Below are 18,254 nucleotides of genomic sequence, written 5' to 3'. Positions count from 1 at the left end.
ATCTCTTTGAGGGCCATATATTTCTAGAAGCCCAGTTTTGGTTCCTCTTTATCTTCTCCATATATTCTTCACTGGATAATTTCTTCAAATCCTAAATTAATAAATACCATATTTATGCTTGTGACTTACAAACTGTAATCTTCAAACTCACATATCCAGTTGCTTACTTCACATCTCAAACTCTCAGTTTGAAACCCTTATAGCCCATACACCCCAGTCTTCTTTGGCTTATTTTATATCATTATTATTCTCTTGTTTAGAAAAGTCAGAACTTGAAGATTATCCTTGTTACTATCTTTTTTTAATTCCCCACAGCCAGCCCAAAGGCAATGTCTATCAATTCCATCTCCAAAATGTGGCATGACTCCATTTTCTTTCTTCCATGACTATTGCTGTCACCTTGTTACAGGCTATTAGCAAAGAACTTTTTAACTATTTGGTGGCTTCTTATTTCACTTAAAATGAAGTTTAGATTTTGACAAAGACCACATGATCCTTACCTCTGTCCTTAGCACATTCCTACGACATTGTGGTCTAGCTCTCTAACAAGGTTCTTCCCATTAGGGCATTTGTCCTTGGTGTTTCTACCCCTTCAAACTATATTCACTGTGCTGGCTTTTTTGAATTATGTAAATTACAATTCACATGTCATCTGAATAAAGGGATCTTTCCTGTGTCCAGTACAAGCAACCCCTCCACCCAACGCCATCACTTTTACATTAATGTATTTTTTTCTGTATCTTTAAAATACTTTTCTCTCTGAAATTACCTTTGTTTTCTTGTTTAAGGTCAGTTTTCCCATACCCCTTCCCTAGAATTTAAGCTCCAAGAGGCAGACGTGTTGCCTTTCTTATTCACTGCTACATCTCCAGTGCCTAGAATACTTCCTAATAAGTTTACTAAGTTGTCGATGAATGATTCAATTAATTCTTGCAAAAGACCATTGATGGATCCTCTCATTTCCATTCTTCTCTTTATGGTCCATTTTCCACAAAAGACAAAAGTCATGTTTTGAAAATATAAAACAGATCACATCCCTCCATTAATTTTATCTCTTTGATGGTTTCCCAGTCACTCAAAATAAGACTGAAACCTACCATATACGTTTGCAGTACCACTCTCTTCTTGTTCATTACACACCACTGATCTTTTCATTTTTAATCATACCAAACTCCTTTGCTTGGGATACTGTTCCTGACATTCAGCACAGAGATATCATCTTCTTCTCTTTCTTTAAATTTTGGTTTAAGTGTTATTTCTTCAGAGAGACTTTCCTGATCGCCTTACTTAAAGGAATTTCCCCCTTGGGATTTCTTTTTTCTCAGCCCCTGATGTATTTCCTTTGTAGCATCCAGTAGTTTTTCAACTACTACAATTATATTTTTGTATATTTGGTTTTCATCTGCCCAATCGACTAGAATGCAGGATGATCAGTATAGTGAACAGGTCTGTCTTGTTCTCTTTAGTATCCTTAGTACCTAACATGATAATTGGGACACTGAAGGTACTTAATAAATGTTGTTTTTTAAAAATGATATCAAATGGTAGTAGAGGCTCTTGAAGTAAATAAGATTACTCCTGTTACAAACTAGAGACACCTAACTAAATCTAGCCTGAAAACATGATATTTTTGCTTTGTGTTGTGTTGTTTTAGGCAGGAACATGTTTTTAATTTTTTTTTATTTCCTTAAGGTGTAACATGAATGCTACAGGCTATCATAGTCCTCATCTAGGAGTAGTAATGAAATATTCTAACAAGTAAGGCTTACATCTATCAGAAAGAACATAGGATACTTTGTCAGATATTAATAGATATTAACTGTTTTACTTCACCAGATGCTAACCCCAGAAGGAGTTAGTGATAAGAGATACTAATTGCAGAAAGATCCAGAAGGACCAGGGGAAGAAGTCTTGGGGTGTGGGTTTGAGGGGAGATAGACATTTAGGGCAAAGTATGTTTGCTGACTTTCATTAAAGTGTCTCAATATTTGAATAGCCTGCTCCCTCCACTCCTACCTGGCCCTTGTAAGTATTTAAGTTTGGGACCCCCACCCTTACCTCCTACCTCCTGATTTAGAATAAGAAGAGAGGAGGTCAGAGAACAAAGCCCTAGGAAATGTCAACATTTAAGGACTGAGGGGGGAAAGAAAAAGCCCAGAATGGAGCAGCTGGAGGAAAAAGACCCCCCCCACCCCCAAAAATGGTTTTCTAGCAGCTTAGAGAGAGAAGTGATTTAAGTGAGCAATTGTGTCAATAGATAAGGGTAGAGAATTATTTCCTTGAAAGACATTGCTGACTCTAGAACAAAAGTTTTCAGTGGAAAGTAAGTGTTAAATCAGTTTTCAGTGGAGTGAGGAATGGTTATAGACTACTTGAGAGGCATACCAAAGAGGGGAGTGGTAGGCACGGTACAGGACACGAGGAAGTGTGTTGTAATTTCAAAACAGCAATAAAACTGACTCAAGTTTGTCTTCTTAATATTGCCATACTCTAGCAATTCCAAACAAGGTTAGGGTTAGAATTCTCCTCCCCTAGGTTACGGCTCTTATTAAAGAGAGGGATAGTATAACCGTTAAAAAAGGGCATAGGGTCAAAGGAGGATGACTTTCTAAGATTAAAGGAACTTGTGAATGTTTGTAATAGGAGAGGACCAGCTTAGAGGATGTGTTTCAATAGAGTAAAGGTTATAACAATAAAGCAACCTGAGGATATACAGAATGCACAAAACACAGTAATGATTTAGCCTTAAATAAAAATAGCATGTCTAATTCCTAGAGGAAAAATCCTGATTCTTGATTCAGAATTGTTGTATTATGGCAAGTTGTAGATCTTTTTTATTTCTTAAATTAATTCACAAATTCTAATTATATTATTAAATAGTTACTCATTTTATCCACTTTTGAAGATAATCTTCTAATAATAACGTCTGTATTCCAAATGTGACTACTACTTATTTTATGGATTTCATGTAAAATTACTTTAAATTCACTGTATTAATAGATATATTCTAATTTCTGATATTAAATTATTATATTCTGCATTTGCACTTATTTCATACAGGTAACAAATACTGGGTATTTAAGGATACAACTCTTCAACCTGGTTATCCTCATGACTTGATTACTCTTGGAAGTGGAATTCCCCCGCATGGTATTGATTCAGCCATTTGGTGGGAAGATGTTGGGAAAACCTATTTCTTCAAGGGGGACAGGTCAGTACACATTTCACATGAGGAAAATGGTTAACTAATGTTTACAGAAGTTAATATTTCTACTCTATAATAGACTGTTGATTAAGAATCTGTGTGAATATAAAGATAATTAATGAAATCAAAAATATTTTAACATATTTTTAAATAATATTCAAGATAAATCTTCCTGTAACATACCTAAATAATATGACCTTCTTATGAATATATGTATTCTTCCTCTTCTGCATAAGCTTAACATGCCTATAAATCTGTGTAGGCAATGTATATGTATCTTACAATGCATTTTCTTGTCATTTTACTTAACTTTATTTAAAAAACACATTTTCACAAAGGCTTTTTTTTTTGGCTTTCATATTGAAAGTTAAATTTTTATACTTTGCATGCTGTTAATTGTAAATGTTTTCAAACAATTTCAGTTTAGTCATGAGTTCTATTTCTTAAGAAGCTAATTATTTAGGTACCAACAAGTCAGTCACTTAGCTTAAAGTGTAAACTCTCTTCCCTGCAACTCTCTTTCATTTCTTTTCCTTTCCTTTCCTTTCTTTTTTTATGGCATTAGTAAAAATTAAGTGAACTGTTAGTCTTATGACTTGTAGCATCTACTAGGCATACATAGCTTCACTCCTGTGTATCTTTGATATAAATTACACATAAAATGCAACTTGAAGTCTATATTTTTTATTAATTTAAATTAATATTAGGTAGAAAAAGTAATAGAGATGAAAAATAAATTTTTAATTACACTATTACTAGCTGGGTCAAATGTGACACTCAATATAATTTTTATTAGTATGTAGAAGGACTTAAGTATGCATTTTACTGAGTTTTATAGTAAATTAAAAATACACATCCTTACACATAAACACACATATGAACAACAGGCTTTAATGCCCATCTAGCTAGTACTGAGTTTGCCATATAATCTTCGCATAGTATAACCTTATAAACTGTCTCCAACTTTAGGAGAAAACTGTGTGAGTATAAAAACTTTATTTTACAATTTGCAATTTTTAACATTGATTTCAAACATTGAGCTTTATCTGTGAACCAAAAACTCCTATAATTTTTCTCCATGGATAAGAATGTATACTTTTCAATTTATTCTGTTGCTAGCTCTCTATATATTTGATTTGTATATACTTCTATAACAAAATGTTTTAATACACGATCATGAAACTAAGGTGCTAAATGATTACAAAATCACAAAACAAAAAAGGTCTATCAAACAAAAATTTTATTAAAGGAGATGCTATTTATAGCCACAAAAAGTATATGATTCTCAGCAAGATATAAGTGTAATAGAGTATGGTAGAAGAATGAAGAAATTGCTGGCTACAGCATGGTGACCACTAATGAAAATAAATCTGCAAATTTAGAACATATTCTTTAAAATAACAACCCTGAAGGTTGTTAGAGTTTAAGTCCGCGGCTGATTTAATTGCTTGGATGTACTCTTTCAGGACCAGGTTCAATAAGGAGTTTTTTATTGTTTTGGGTTTTTTTGTTTGTTTTTGGAGAAAAGTGTAGAAACAAAAGGCTGACAAAACACATTTCTGCAGGACAGAACATGAAACTTAGCTTTCATGCAACAGTTTTCACAGGATTACACAGATGGTAATAAAAACTGCCACTCTATTATCAGATAGCCTATTTTTTTCATACATGCAGGCATTACTTTTAAAATGTTTCCAATATAAAAATTTAGCACTTATTGAAAAAATTAAGTTTAGAAACTAAATGCGCACTGCCTCAAATCAGTGAAATCAATGAAGGTTAGATACCAAATTCATACTAAAATAAAGGCAATAGTAAATAGGAAAAGGAGTTTTAGTTCATTTGTTTCCTACTTGAGAAGCTACATGCAAATATAGCAAAATATATAGAAGAAATACTTTGAGCTCTGCCTAAATAATTGGTTTTATAGGTTTAAAAATATTTAAAAGCAGGAATCCAGTTAATTTCCATGTGTGTGATCTTGTGTAAGATTTCATAAGTCATAGATGTTTTGTAAGCAGATTACTTCATATTCACATAATTCTATAATTCCAGAATCACAATTTACCAATATATTCATTCTGGATTAAAAATATGTGGACAAGACATTAAACTACCTATAACAGAAACAAACAACAATTTGGCTGTCACTTTTATATATGAAGTCAGTGTATCTTTCTTCCTTATAGATACTCTATATTTTTAATACTTAACCAAATTTTAATGTTTTATTTATTTTCTATGTATATTTTTGAGAGAAAACACTGAAAATTGTTTTGTCCTTCCTTCTCCTCTTTCTCCCACTGCCTTCTTTCTGCTTAAGGAGGGTGGCGGGGCGGGTTGGGGGGGGTGGGTGTCGATTAATAGCTTTCTATTTCTCCAAGGCTAAGATTAGAAAGGGTTTTAGAGGTAATCTAGTCCAGGTATAAAAAACTCAATTGCTTTAAAGGGCTGGGCAAATAAGAAATAAACTACTGGATACAGCAATAATATGTAAGGCAGTAGTAGGGAGTGATGGGTACTGTAGTGAGCTGGAAAGTACAAATACACTAGAAAAGCACTCAAAACCAGAATCATTTATTTAATTTGCTAGACAAACAAAGCACAGCTTTAAATTAGATTTGGTCCAAGTGCTACCATATGTCAGCCCTGCATCTTGTTCATGTCCCATCCAATGTGTAGACACACTCAATTATACTCCACAGGAATTCATCCTACTCTAAACCCAACTGCCCATGGTGACAGTATGACTATGAGACAGCCTTTTCCATTCTCAATAGCTCTAATTCCTACTTCCTTAAGATTTCTATAGTAGTCCTGGCTTAGCCCTCATTCATTTATTCAAAAAAATATTTTGAGCACATATGATGTGACCTGTGCTGGAAAGGACCACAAGGCTTCTGCTCCCATGGCACTTAACTTCTATTAAAGGAGACAATAGTAAACAGTAAACAAGTAAATGAGCCTGAAACTTTAATGTTGAGAAAAGCTACAAAGAAATAAAGTAAAGTGACAATGTGATAGAGACTCATGGGTAGTAAGGAACAGTTAGAAAATTAGTGTGGAAGTCAGAGAAGCCCTCACTTATGAAGGGGACACTAAAGTGGGGATTTGAATGGGTGAAGTTTCAGCCACATGAAGCTGTTTGGAACAATATATTGTAGGCAGATGACGTAGTAGTGCAAAAGCAATAATACCGCAAGGTTTAAATCAGTTAAAACATTGTGTCTAGAGAATAGCAAGTTAAGTGGTAAACCAGGAAGTCAAATAGGTAAGCAGGGACCAGATTATTTGGGGCCCTATAGATCATAGCAAAGATGGATTTTATTTTAAGTACAATGGAAAGGCATTGGAGAATTTTCAACAGGAAAGGGAAATGATCTTATGTATTCACAAACATCACTGTGGTTTCTGTGTGAAGAATGGGCTTCAGGAGTGGAAGCAAAGAGGGTAACTGGCAGGTTGCTGGAGTAGTACAGGGAGATATGATGGTGGTAGTGGAGATAGAGCAAAAAGGGTGGGTACAGGATATATTTTGAATGTAATCAGAACAAGTCTTTGTTATGGCTTGGATCTTAGGGGTGAGAAAAAAGAAAATTTAACTTCTAGGTCTTTCACCTGAAAAATTGAGTAGATGGTGCCATTTCTGGAAATAGGGCAGACAGGGGAAGGAATATTGGGGAAAAGGGATTAAAGGATTGAAATGTTCATCTTTAGATTGAGATGCCTGTTTTACATGCCAACTGGAGGAATCAAGTAGGTACTTGGATAATTGAGTTTGCTTCTCAGTGGAAAGATCAGTCTGAGGTATACATTGGAGAATGATTGACATAATTTGTATTAAAAGCAGGGGCCTACATCAAATCTCCTAAGTATTTAAGAGCTAGCTAAAGAAGAATAGTTGAAATGATGGCTCTTTAAATAGATCTATAAAGTCAGATTAAAATTTCCACTATTTCACTATTTTACATATAGCCTGGAACTTAGTTCCTCAGATTCCTACTTGCCCTTTTTTTAATACACTATAATTTGATACTCAGATACATTTTGGATCCTCCTAGCATTTAACTCTAAAATGCTATGTTTCTAAATCATCTCTCAGCATCTTCTCACAAATATACACAGGACCCTATTGCCATATTTCATTCTAAGCTTGAATTTTAAGATATTTTCAATGAAAGACAAAATTTAGATCCACTTTGGTTTTTATTATTATTACCACTAATAGTCAAACAGAAAAACATATTTATTTCCTCCAGCTTAACTTGTGTGTTTATGAAGTAATTACTCAATATGTTTTTTAAATCATCCAACACAGTATAAATTGATATTTCTAATTCTGTTACATGTTTAAGAATGTTTCTGAAAAGTGGAATTTTTGTATAACTACTTGGGTATGAAAAAAAGAAATGGTCCTATATTTTGTGTAACCTAAGAGAAGCAAGTGGTCTTGGCTCTGTAGTACAGAAATGAGACAAAGTAGGATGAAGAAATGGCTGTGTCATGTGAAATAACCCTTGGAGCCACTTTTTGTTCAGTTTGAATTCAGTATCCAGCAACATCCCATTAAAGTATGGCATTCTAGAATTTTCTATAACTTTTTTTTCCTTAGCAGAGAAAGTGTTTAACAAAATGTTGTATACCATTACATGGACAGTTTTTGTCTCTTATGGATATAACCCATGATCAAGTAAAAAAAAATGATGAATACATCTCATTTCTAATTATAATTTATTTTGAAGCATTGATTCACAATGCTTTTCTCAAAGAATCAGCAATTTAAAGTCATAATTCTAAAGTAGAGATAACGGATATATCAGAAGAAGAACTTAAAATAGCTTTTATCATTTGCTGACTCTCCTGCCAAAATTCCAATTTTTTCCATTATAATACCCAAGTTGTAACCCCTCAAATGGTTCATTTACACAGGTTTCATCTGAATATGTTAATATGCTTCTCAATGAACCCCTAAGCTCATTTTTCAGGAAGAAAAAAAATCAGTGGGATGAGCTTTTTGTTTACACCAAAATATGTTTAAATATGTTGGAAATTAAAATGCAAACCTGTATTTATGAATAAGCCTCAGCACCTCTTATAAGGCAGCTCTGAATATAGTTAGATGATTCTAACTATACACATTCAAGTTTACTGGATATATATCAAAGCTGCCACACAGCAGATAACCTGAGGGTCCAAGCCTATGTTGAGTATTTCAGAGATTGTGAAATGATTCCAAATTATAGTTTTGCATTATCTGTTAGTGATGAAAGAGAAAAATTCTGATAAATTCATACCAGAATTATGTTCCTACAAGAGAGTGTAATAAAATTCACATTCCATTTATGTTTCCTTGAAATGTGATCTCTATGAATCTTATGTGCCTGGCTCAAAAAAGTATTGATGGGTCAATGGATCTATGAATGAACAGAAGGAGAAAAGAAGGAAATTAGACTCAAGCAATATATCTTAAGAGTTTGAGAGACAGCAGTAAGAGTAACAATGCCCTGCCAAGGGAAATAATAACAGTAATATGCTAAACTATGAACCCAACAGCATTAGAGTCTCAACTCTGCAACATTTCAAAGGAGCAAATGTGATTAAATCATTATCTTTTAATGCTCTAGCATTGACTGAGTTGAGTGACCATACATACTAAATCTATGTTTAGGACATCATCACAGAAAACACTGTAATATGCAATATAAAAGATTGTTGAGGGATTTAAATGAAAAATAAAACAATGTATGTGTATAAATTTACTTTATAGCTACAAAAACCTACATAAATTATTGGTATTGTTACAAGAACGTTGTTACAACTATTTCTCAGAGAACAACCCTAGTTTCTAAGTATGTAGTTAATCTTTCTTAACTCACATACAGGGTGTGATCCCATTGTCCCAAGGATTTTTAATTGTTCCAAACTTCTGGCTTAACAATATGTAAAAGCTTACTTTAAGTTATAGCTTATATCTAAAAATGGTATTTATTGTAAAATATGTCATTATTTAATCTATCATGGAGGGAAAAACCCTACCAAGTAAACTTTGATACAGTATCTATTGTCAAGTGCATTCTGATTTTAGTGATGTAAAATGTGGAAAAAAATGTTTCTTAGAATCCAAAAATAAGGCATTTGACTAGTTCTCTCTGAGAGGTTTTCTTTGTGGTCAAGTGCAGGAACTAGTTGCCGTATATTGTAAACCCCACCGAAATATTTACTTGAGAGAAGATATCTTGAAATTTTGAGCGTGATCTCAACCACTTTAACCATTCTATACTCATCACAGAATGTTTGGTGAAAAAGAATATTCACAAATATTTTTAAAGCAGATGATCCCATGAACTAAATGTGAAAGAAATATACTTCAAAACTGGTAGAACAATACGCTAATGATTCTGCCTACTTGTCTTCAGAAAGACAGGTCCAGTCACCTTTATATTAGCTCAGTCTTCTCCATGAAGCTTTTCCTGACCTTTCCATCGGATCTGTTCTCATCTTCTTGTGATAGAATCTGCAACAAATACCTATAAGAGGGTATTTATCTTTTTGGATAAAATCTGCCTTGTGGTTACTTATCGGAATACTTTCTGAAATAATATTTTTCTCTTTTCCATTTAAACATTGAAAATGGAAGAGTTGCCAATATTCCACATGTTACTTGAGTGGATATTTCTAGGGAATTACAGCAAAACCTAGTGTACAAAACCCCACAACTCTGTAGATAAAGAATCTTCCATAGGCCTAGAATAAAAAAAATCCAGAAAAGACCATAAAAACTATTTTTTTCTGATTTCAGCCGAAGTGCCTAATCCCAAGATAATGCATTAAGTATGTCACTTCCCAAACCTGTGTTGGTAAAACATTAGCTTTAGCAGATGTTAAGAGATATTTAGTGGAAAAGAAGACAAAAGGTTGTTACATAAATTTAAATTTGGAAAACATATTTGGTGTGCACAGAGGAAAGAGTGGGGACTTTAAAAAAAAAGATTTTATTTATTTATTTGACAGAGAGAGCACAAGCAGGGGGAGCAGCAGAGGGAGAAGAGAAGCAGGCTCCCCACTGAGCAGGGAGCCTGATGTGGGGATCGGTCCCAGGACCTGAGCCAAAGGCAAACATTTAACTAACTGAGCCACCCAGGTGCCCCAAGAATAGGGACTTTTAAAATCAGATAGAACTAGTTATAAATCTAACCCTCATTGTCCTCTTAGAATTCTCCTCTCTTAAAAGGGGCCAATGATGACTATCTCATAGGTTTGTTGTGATTAAATGAGATAATGCATAGATCATAGGCCTGCCTTAAAGTATGCAACATACTGGAAACTGTCAATGGTTTCATCCCAGTTTTGTCATTCCTTTTGAACATTCAGGACATAAACTCATTTAATTCTTAGAACATTTTAAACAATAATGAGTGATCCAAAGTAGGTCTGGTTACAGTCTATTCACTGGATGTCTAGCAGTTCTGTGAGAGTGGCTCATGGGCCACCCTGTGAAGGCATGGGGTTCTGAGAGTTCTGACTCTTGGCAAGTTTTCCTTTTATTTGTTCTTCTGTCTATACACTAAGGACTCCAGTCAAGACCTGCCCTAAAGTCTACAATATACCCAATTGCCTCATCAACAATTCTTCACTTTGATGTCTTGCAGGTACCTGAAATTCACATATCTAAAACCAAACTCATGATTCTTCAAACCAACCCAACTTACCTTCCCCCATTTCCTTATCTTACTGAATGGCAACATTATTCTTCCACATGTTCAGGCCCCAAACTCTTGAGTTATGCTCAACTTCCTTCTCTCGCATCCTGCATTCAATCCATTAGTAAGCTCTTTGGGAGTTTCCTTCAAAATATATTCCAATCTCTTGAATTATCATTAACTCTACAGTTTACATTCTAGTCCAAGGTTATTGCAGTGACATCCTAATTGGTATCCCTGCTTCTATTTTTACCTCCTTAAGTCTGTTTAACTCACAGCAGCCAGCATGTTCCTTTCAAACATAAGCCATATCTTGAAGCTCCCCTGCTCAAAATCTGTGTTGGCTTCACATATCCCTTAGTGGAAAACCAGAGGCTTTGCTATTGTATAAAGGTCTATCTAATCTTAGACTCTGGTTCCCACTCTGACCTTTTCATCCATATGTTAACCTCAGCTTATTTTAGTTTATGAGAATAAACTAGTGACCCCAGCCTCTTTGTGGATGCTTAAGTACTCCAAGTTTGTGCTTGCCACAGTAACTGTCATTAACTAGTTCCTCTACCTGGAAAGTATTTCTCCCAAAAACTATATATGTTATACCTCACTTCTTTCTGCTCAAATGTCTGATAAAGAAAGGACCTCTCTGTCCACTAATTAAAATTGCTTCTCCATATTCCTAGCTAACTTTATCTGCTTGTTTTCTTAATCTTACCACCTCCTATCACAGTATGTATTTACTAATAAATTGTTTTATTACCTATAATCCATACATATCCTAAAATACAAGACTGATGAGAGCTGGAGAATGTCTGTTTTGTTCAAAGTTATATCTCTGATACCTAAAATATGCCAGGAACATAAAAGGTACTCCGTAAATATTTCTTAAATGAATAAATGAATGAATAAATGAATCAAGATTCTGCTGAAGATGATTCCAAAAAAAACAAAAGTGCTCTGCTGCCTAGGATTTGTAAAAGAGTGCCTGGGTGGCTCAGTCAGTTGGGTATCTGCCTTTGGCTCAGGTCATGGTCTCAGGGTCCTGGGATCGGGCCCCGCGTCGGGCTCTTTGCTCAGCAAGGGAGCCTGCTTCTCCCTCTGCCTGCCGCTCCCCCTGCTTGTGTTCTTTCTCTCCAATAAACAAATAAAGTCTTAAAATTTAAAAAAAAGAAAGATTTATAAAAAGTCATGAGACCTCTTATTTATCCATAGGTTGGCGATACCTTTTTGAATCGTAAATATATCTAGCAACCACAATGTATTTAGCTAGAATTTTTAAATTAATTTTAGCAGACTGAATAAATATACAATAACAATACCCACTTTTAACATGTGCAAGAAATAGAGTGAACGCTGTTTGTGTCCAGTGTGTTTCTAGCGTTTTTAATCAGTCCTGTAAATCATTAACAGATAGCATATAGCAAGGATTTAATGAGTGTTAGCTATTACTGTGTATACATAATTTCCTTCCCTACGCACGTGTTTTTTTGTTTTGTTTTGTTTATTATCCTTTTTAGGTATTGGAGATACAGTGAAGAAATGAAGACCATGGATCCTGGCTATCCCAAACCAATCACAGTCTGGAAAGGTATCCCTGAATCTCCTCAAGGAGCCTTTGTGCACAAAGAAAATGGTATGCAGCATGTGCATTATATATTTCATGAGTTTACTAAATATTTCAACAATGAATTCTAATTTTTCATTATGTTAAATTAAATCATTAGGGAGTACCATACTAGGGCTATAATGTATTATATTTACATGAACTTTCCATCCTAGATTTATGTTTAATATTATGCTCTAGATGTTTTTTAACCTCAGCTTATATTAGTTTATGAGAAAAAAAATAAAGGCAATTTTTAAAAATGGAGGGTGTGGATACCTTCAAAGTAACATCACCTATTTTTCTATTAAAATTCCTATAAAGTTAGTAACAGACATACACAGGACAGGAGCTGGTCACAAGGAAGGTATGTTGTAAGTGTGGGCTGAGACACAAAGACACCTGGCAATTATGCATGTTGAAGATTTTAATTTTTCATGTATCAGCAAACAGGCAAGATCCCAACTGAATACAATTGGGCTAAGTGATTGTATGATTGCTTAATAGCAAGAAGCAGAGCGGAGAGCTGACCACGTTCCTTGCTCTCCATCTCAGGATTTGAGTTTCAGCCAAATCCTAAGTGGAAAGTTAGCCAAGGGAGGGAAAATCCATATACTCCTATCTGTGGGCATATGTAAAGTCTCAACATTTCTCTCCTCATTCAGAAAGCAGTAAATAGGAATAAACCATAGTAATAATGCAAAATAGGATTTATACACAATATTCCAGAACAAAGGAAAGAAATCATTCTGAAATACACAGAAAAAAACATACCCCATCAAATGATTTATAAGAACCATAAGAAAATTATATACCATACCCATCCTCAATAGCATGAAAAGTCTGTAACATATGCAACAAGAATAAAATAAACATCATTTGCAAAAACAAAATTAAATATATCAGATGAGGAAAGAAAGTTAACTGAAGAAATAGGAGGAAAATGAAAAACACCATCACTGAAGATTATAATTAACGATCAGCATATATTGCCTGAGTTTAAGACAACCATACACTGAGTGTAAACCTGAAGGAACTGTGACCCAGGACCAATAAACACCAGTCAGAAAAGTCAAAGTACACAAACTATTTTGACCCTTGTTATATGAAATGACATACTACATTCTGTATGATAGTGCCCCACAAGTAATATGCTGTAGGGAGAGGCAAAGTCAAAAAGAACCTTGAAGCCCTAATCATAGCACTTGTAGAGAATTATAGATTTTGTGTATATTCTATAGGTTCAGAAAATTAAAGGACCAAGTTAAGATACAGAGCCTGTATGTGATAAAAGCAAAAATCCATAGAAGAGGACAGATAAAGAAGAAAACATATCTGTCAAAAAGATATCAATAAGAAAATGAAGGAAGTAACAGTGCAGTCACATCGGAGGCAATTAATCAGATCAAAATAGGGCCCAAAACTCCAACTATGCAGATGAGGATGAAAAGGACCAAGAAATGAAAAAAAAAATTTGAAAAATGATCACATGGAGGCAGAAAACTGAGATCACCCCTACGAATTATAGGTGTCACCAAGGAAGAAACTAGAGGGAGGAGATTTCTTGACGTTAGAATAAAGGGGTTATTAAAGCCCAGATAAAACCAACTCTAGCTAATATTTACAGAAGTCTTAGCACTGCTGTAGACTGTCTTCAATAAAAGTTATCACATTCCGTGCAAAAATAGTGCAAAGAAAATTCAACCAAGATCTTACTGCAGTGTTATTAACTCTAGGAAGTTTGGTAACAGTTTCTTATTTCTTGTCTTTATTTTATTAATTTTCTAAACTGAGTTTATCTTTTAAGATAAAAATAACTTTTAAAATAAGTAATAAATTGTTTCAAAAGATTGAAAAAGTAGACATAATACACATAATCTTAATTCCTTACCACATTAACAGTTTTCTTTTTCCCTGTTTCTATATACAAGGCCACTAATACCTGAGATTTGATTTAGATTCTCTGGAAATAAATCATATTTATATAAAAATAACAAAAAATCTTGCTACCCCTGCCCCATGATTTTTCATATTTTTTTCCATCTGAATATTTAATAATATTCATTCAGTATAAATCAGTGAAATTGTGCCGAAAAGTATATTCTAGACTGAATCAACTCTTTCATAAATAGTTTCTAAACAAGTATGAAGCAACATCTCAAAATTTTTAAATTAGACTATGTGATTGTATTCTTTTTATGTTATATTAATACAATTAACAAAATACTATCAATTTTCACAGAAGTGAAAATTTTATGTGTTGTACAAAACAGGACTGAGACTTCCAAGAGCATTTCCCCAAGATCTTCCCACCTCAAGGGTCAATTACAAAAGAAAAAAAATAAATAACAGTTTTCTTATATTCAGAATTTCATGATTTCTTTTCACATAGCAAAAAATAACTTTGTAAAATACTGACAAATGAAGCATTTTGGGAAAATCAATGCTTACAAATGAATACAAACTGCAGATGAAACGGCAATATTTCTATGTCTTCTAGACCTTTCCTGGTCCAGCCCCCCCTTTGATATCCCTCAACACTGACCTCACTCTTCATCTTTCAGAATATTCTCCTTGAATATCCTTTTGTGATCATCCTATCTCTTGTACTCAAATCTCATATTACAGTGATCAGCTTATATGCTCATGATCCCCTCTAGTGCAAACTGTTTGAAGGCAGTCACATACTAAACATTCAATAAATATTAGTTGTATAAATTAATTTTATCCCTCCCATTATTCTAAAAATTCCCTCCCTGGAGGCAATCTCTCATCTGTCTGAAACCCTTGTTCTGTAATAGCAATATCAAAGAATCTAGAAGGCTTTGGTCTATCAACAGCAAATTCTCCACTTTTTATTATCTACAAATTTCATGCTTGTAGCTTCTTACCTTAAATTCATACTTTATACAGTTTCTTCCCTTAGGTTTGTGTATGAAAGATAACAAGTTCAAATTACTAAGTAAATGCATTTATATTTATATTTTGACTCAGAGTAATCCCCTGTAACTCTATACACATGAACTTCCTTGGAATCTTCTAGTGATAATCTTAAACAAACAAATGGAAGTCCACAAATTCAGCAACTCACCTATAGAATTTTGAAGGATATTTTTCATATTAAGGTGGAACGTGCCTCCATATACACCTACTGCTATTAATTCTGCCATCTTTACAAATGAAATTTGAATTCTTGTGCTATTTATTGAATGCCTATCATGTATCAGATATACTACATAAAGTCATTACCTAATTTAGTTGTCCAATATAAATACCTTTTTATGTCATATATTATTATTTATAAATAAGTAAGTTGGCATCAGTTAAAGTAACTTATTCATAATCATAAAAAAGGTAAGATTATATATTTGAGGTTTGAAACTAGAACAGTCGAGCCCCACTGAATGTGATGTAATGCACTACCTCCAAAGAGGAAAAGTTAACACCTTTCTCTACAGTATATCATTAAAGTAACTGATTATCTGCCATGTCTGGTTAAATTTTTCATCTTGTCATACTACACAAATCCAGGCTTTCTCAGAATGTAGCTTCCTGAGCCATCATCCTCCTGCTTTTCACCTGTAAAACCATCTTAAGTATTTTTCATTTTTCTCTTTACTTTTAGTCCTTGAAAATACAACAATCTAAATGAGATCTGACTCATGCAGAATATAGTGGAATGATTTCTTCTTGGCACTCATTATTTGACCATGTTTTAAGCAACAGTGAGTTTTTAACACATACTAAAGTTGTAGTAAAGAATTGCTTCATTCCCTCTCCTTCAAATTGTTTCTATGTTAATTGCTGTCAAGCCATATCACCTAGGTATTCTATATTCCCTCCTTAGAAAATGCAATCTTAAGGCAAATACAAGACTCTACTTTTCAGACTGTTGTCTTTCACCTTACTGATTGCTGTTAAAACAGTTTTGACTATTTTAGCCTATTCAATTAGTTTGACTCTTGATTCTGTTGATTTGCTGTAGTCCCTACTCCCCACTCTCATTCTCTGTTAAAATGTACAAGTGTGATTCAAACACATATTTCCACAAGAGTCAGTTTATTCATTCACATTTATTAAATACTAATTAACTTCTTACTAATAAACATATAAAAGTGGAAGACAGAGAGCACACAGACATTGTCATCCAGGGACATCTAAGTTAGAACAAGAGAATTATGATGGACAGTGTCTCGTTACATTTTAGGACTAAACAATAGAAAAGTCACCAGTAAAATCTGGTCAAATATGGGAGAAAAAAAGTGATCACATAATACATTATAGCCCCCCTGAATTCCTTCTCAGGATTTCTCAACAAGTAATAATTCGGGTAAGAATTCATCTGATGTTGCTATTCTTAATAAGCATAACATCTTACAAGAGTATATCATCAAAGCTATTCTTAAAAAGGAAAAAAAAAATGAGTACATAAACATTTCTTCTACCAACTGCTATTTCATATTCTCATTACTGAATGAGATGAATATTGTGAGATTAAGTTTTGACAGATTTCTATTGCAGTCCACTTATTTTCAAATACTTTTATTATTTAACTTCTACTGACTAGACGTGTTATCTCTAACAAGCATATTCAGTAAACTACAATTCTCCTCTATATGGAGTGTGCTACTATAAAATTTGGCCTCCATAAATATGAAAATGGAAACTTCTGAACTTTTGTATGGTACCAAGTAGGTTCACAGTGATTAGCTTTGACTAAAAATTAAAGATGAGGACCCTTCCAGCTGTTGGTTTCCAGTTTATAAATATAAGAAGTATGTTCACCTGTTCTGAAGGTCTGTTTAATTCTAAATCAATGCCATTATTCAACAGTGATTGTCTAATGTACTGTTATTTGGCAAGTCCTCAACATTTCTTCATCCAAGCTTGTTGAGTAATTACATTGGATTTCATTAGTGTGATCAAATACCAGCTCCCTGCTGAAATATTTGAATCTATATCACCTGTTTTCACTTGGCATGTTACTCTGATTGCAAAATTGCCCTTCAAAACGAAAGGCAACAGCAGATTTTTATGGCATTGAACAGAATTACTTCCAAAATGAAGTGACCTGAAGTGATGGTCTAGCCTAGATGAAATTTTTTGAAAGTGTCAGAGTTTTTTGTTGTATGGGTTTTACCTATCACAACCTGTGATGTTTAATCAAGATGCGTTTGTTAAAGGACACAGTTTTTTAAAAAATCATTAAGTGTTCAGGTCTAGAACTAGATCAAGATTTAAATTCTGCTTTCACCAGGACTTGGACATCTTATCTCTAAGCCTCAGTATCTTTGCCTGAAAAGTATAGGTAAATAATTCTACTTGACAGAGTGGTTATGAGGATTAAAATATGTCTTTACTGAGCTTTAAACACAATACTTCTTCCATAATAGGTGTTTAATAATACAGGATAAAGAAAACCCTCATTAATGATTACTAACCCTAAAGTAGGCATACTGTTCAAAATAGTTCCCAAAATATAGTTTTTAAGTAATGATAACATTAAAATATTTCTTCTTGGTTTCTTGAAGTTTGTCTCAAAGCAGGAATTAAGTCCAATGAGTGCAGTCACAAAGAAACTTGACATGAAGAAGCTCTGGATGAAAAGAAAAACTTTTTTTTTCCCCCAACAAAAACAACAATTTAGAGAATAGTTCTAAGAAAAACACACATATCTGTAGCTTAATTGTCACGAGCTTTCAAAGTCTATTATCTGCATACATAATTTTGGAACATAAGTCATATGTAT

The 18,254-nt window shown here is 33.7% G+C and overlaps 1 protein-coding gene across 2 annotated transcripts in view; it reads left to right on the top strand.

Moving 5' to 3' along the window:
- Window positions 1-18,254, top strand: part of MMP16 (matrix metallopeptidase 16) — a 279,717-nt gene that overhangs the window by 250,650 nt on the left and 10,813 nt on the right. For both annotated transcript variants that reach the window (XM_027577350.2, XM_027577340.2), the window contains 2 exons: window positions 3,061-3,211; window positions 12,420-12,535. In XM_027577350.2, coding sequence (XP_027433151.1) covers window positions 3,061-3,211; window positions 12,420-12,535 — 267 coding nt within the window. The remainder of the gene's footprint in view (window positions 1-3,060; window positions 3,212-12,419; window positions 12,536-18,254) is intronic.

The sequence above is a fragment of the Zalophus californianus genome, chromosome 4, assembly GCF_009762305.2.
Source record: "Zalophus californianus isolate mZalCal1 chromosome 4, mZalCal1.pri.v2, whole genome shotgun sequence".
Classification (NCBI taxonomy): Eukaryota; Metazoa; Chordata; class Mammalia; order Carnivora; family Otariidae; genus Zalophus; species Zalophus californianus.
The sequence above is the reverse complement of the archived record's forward strand: the minus strand, read 5'-3'. Positions and strand labels throughout refer to the sequence as shown.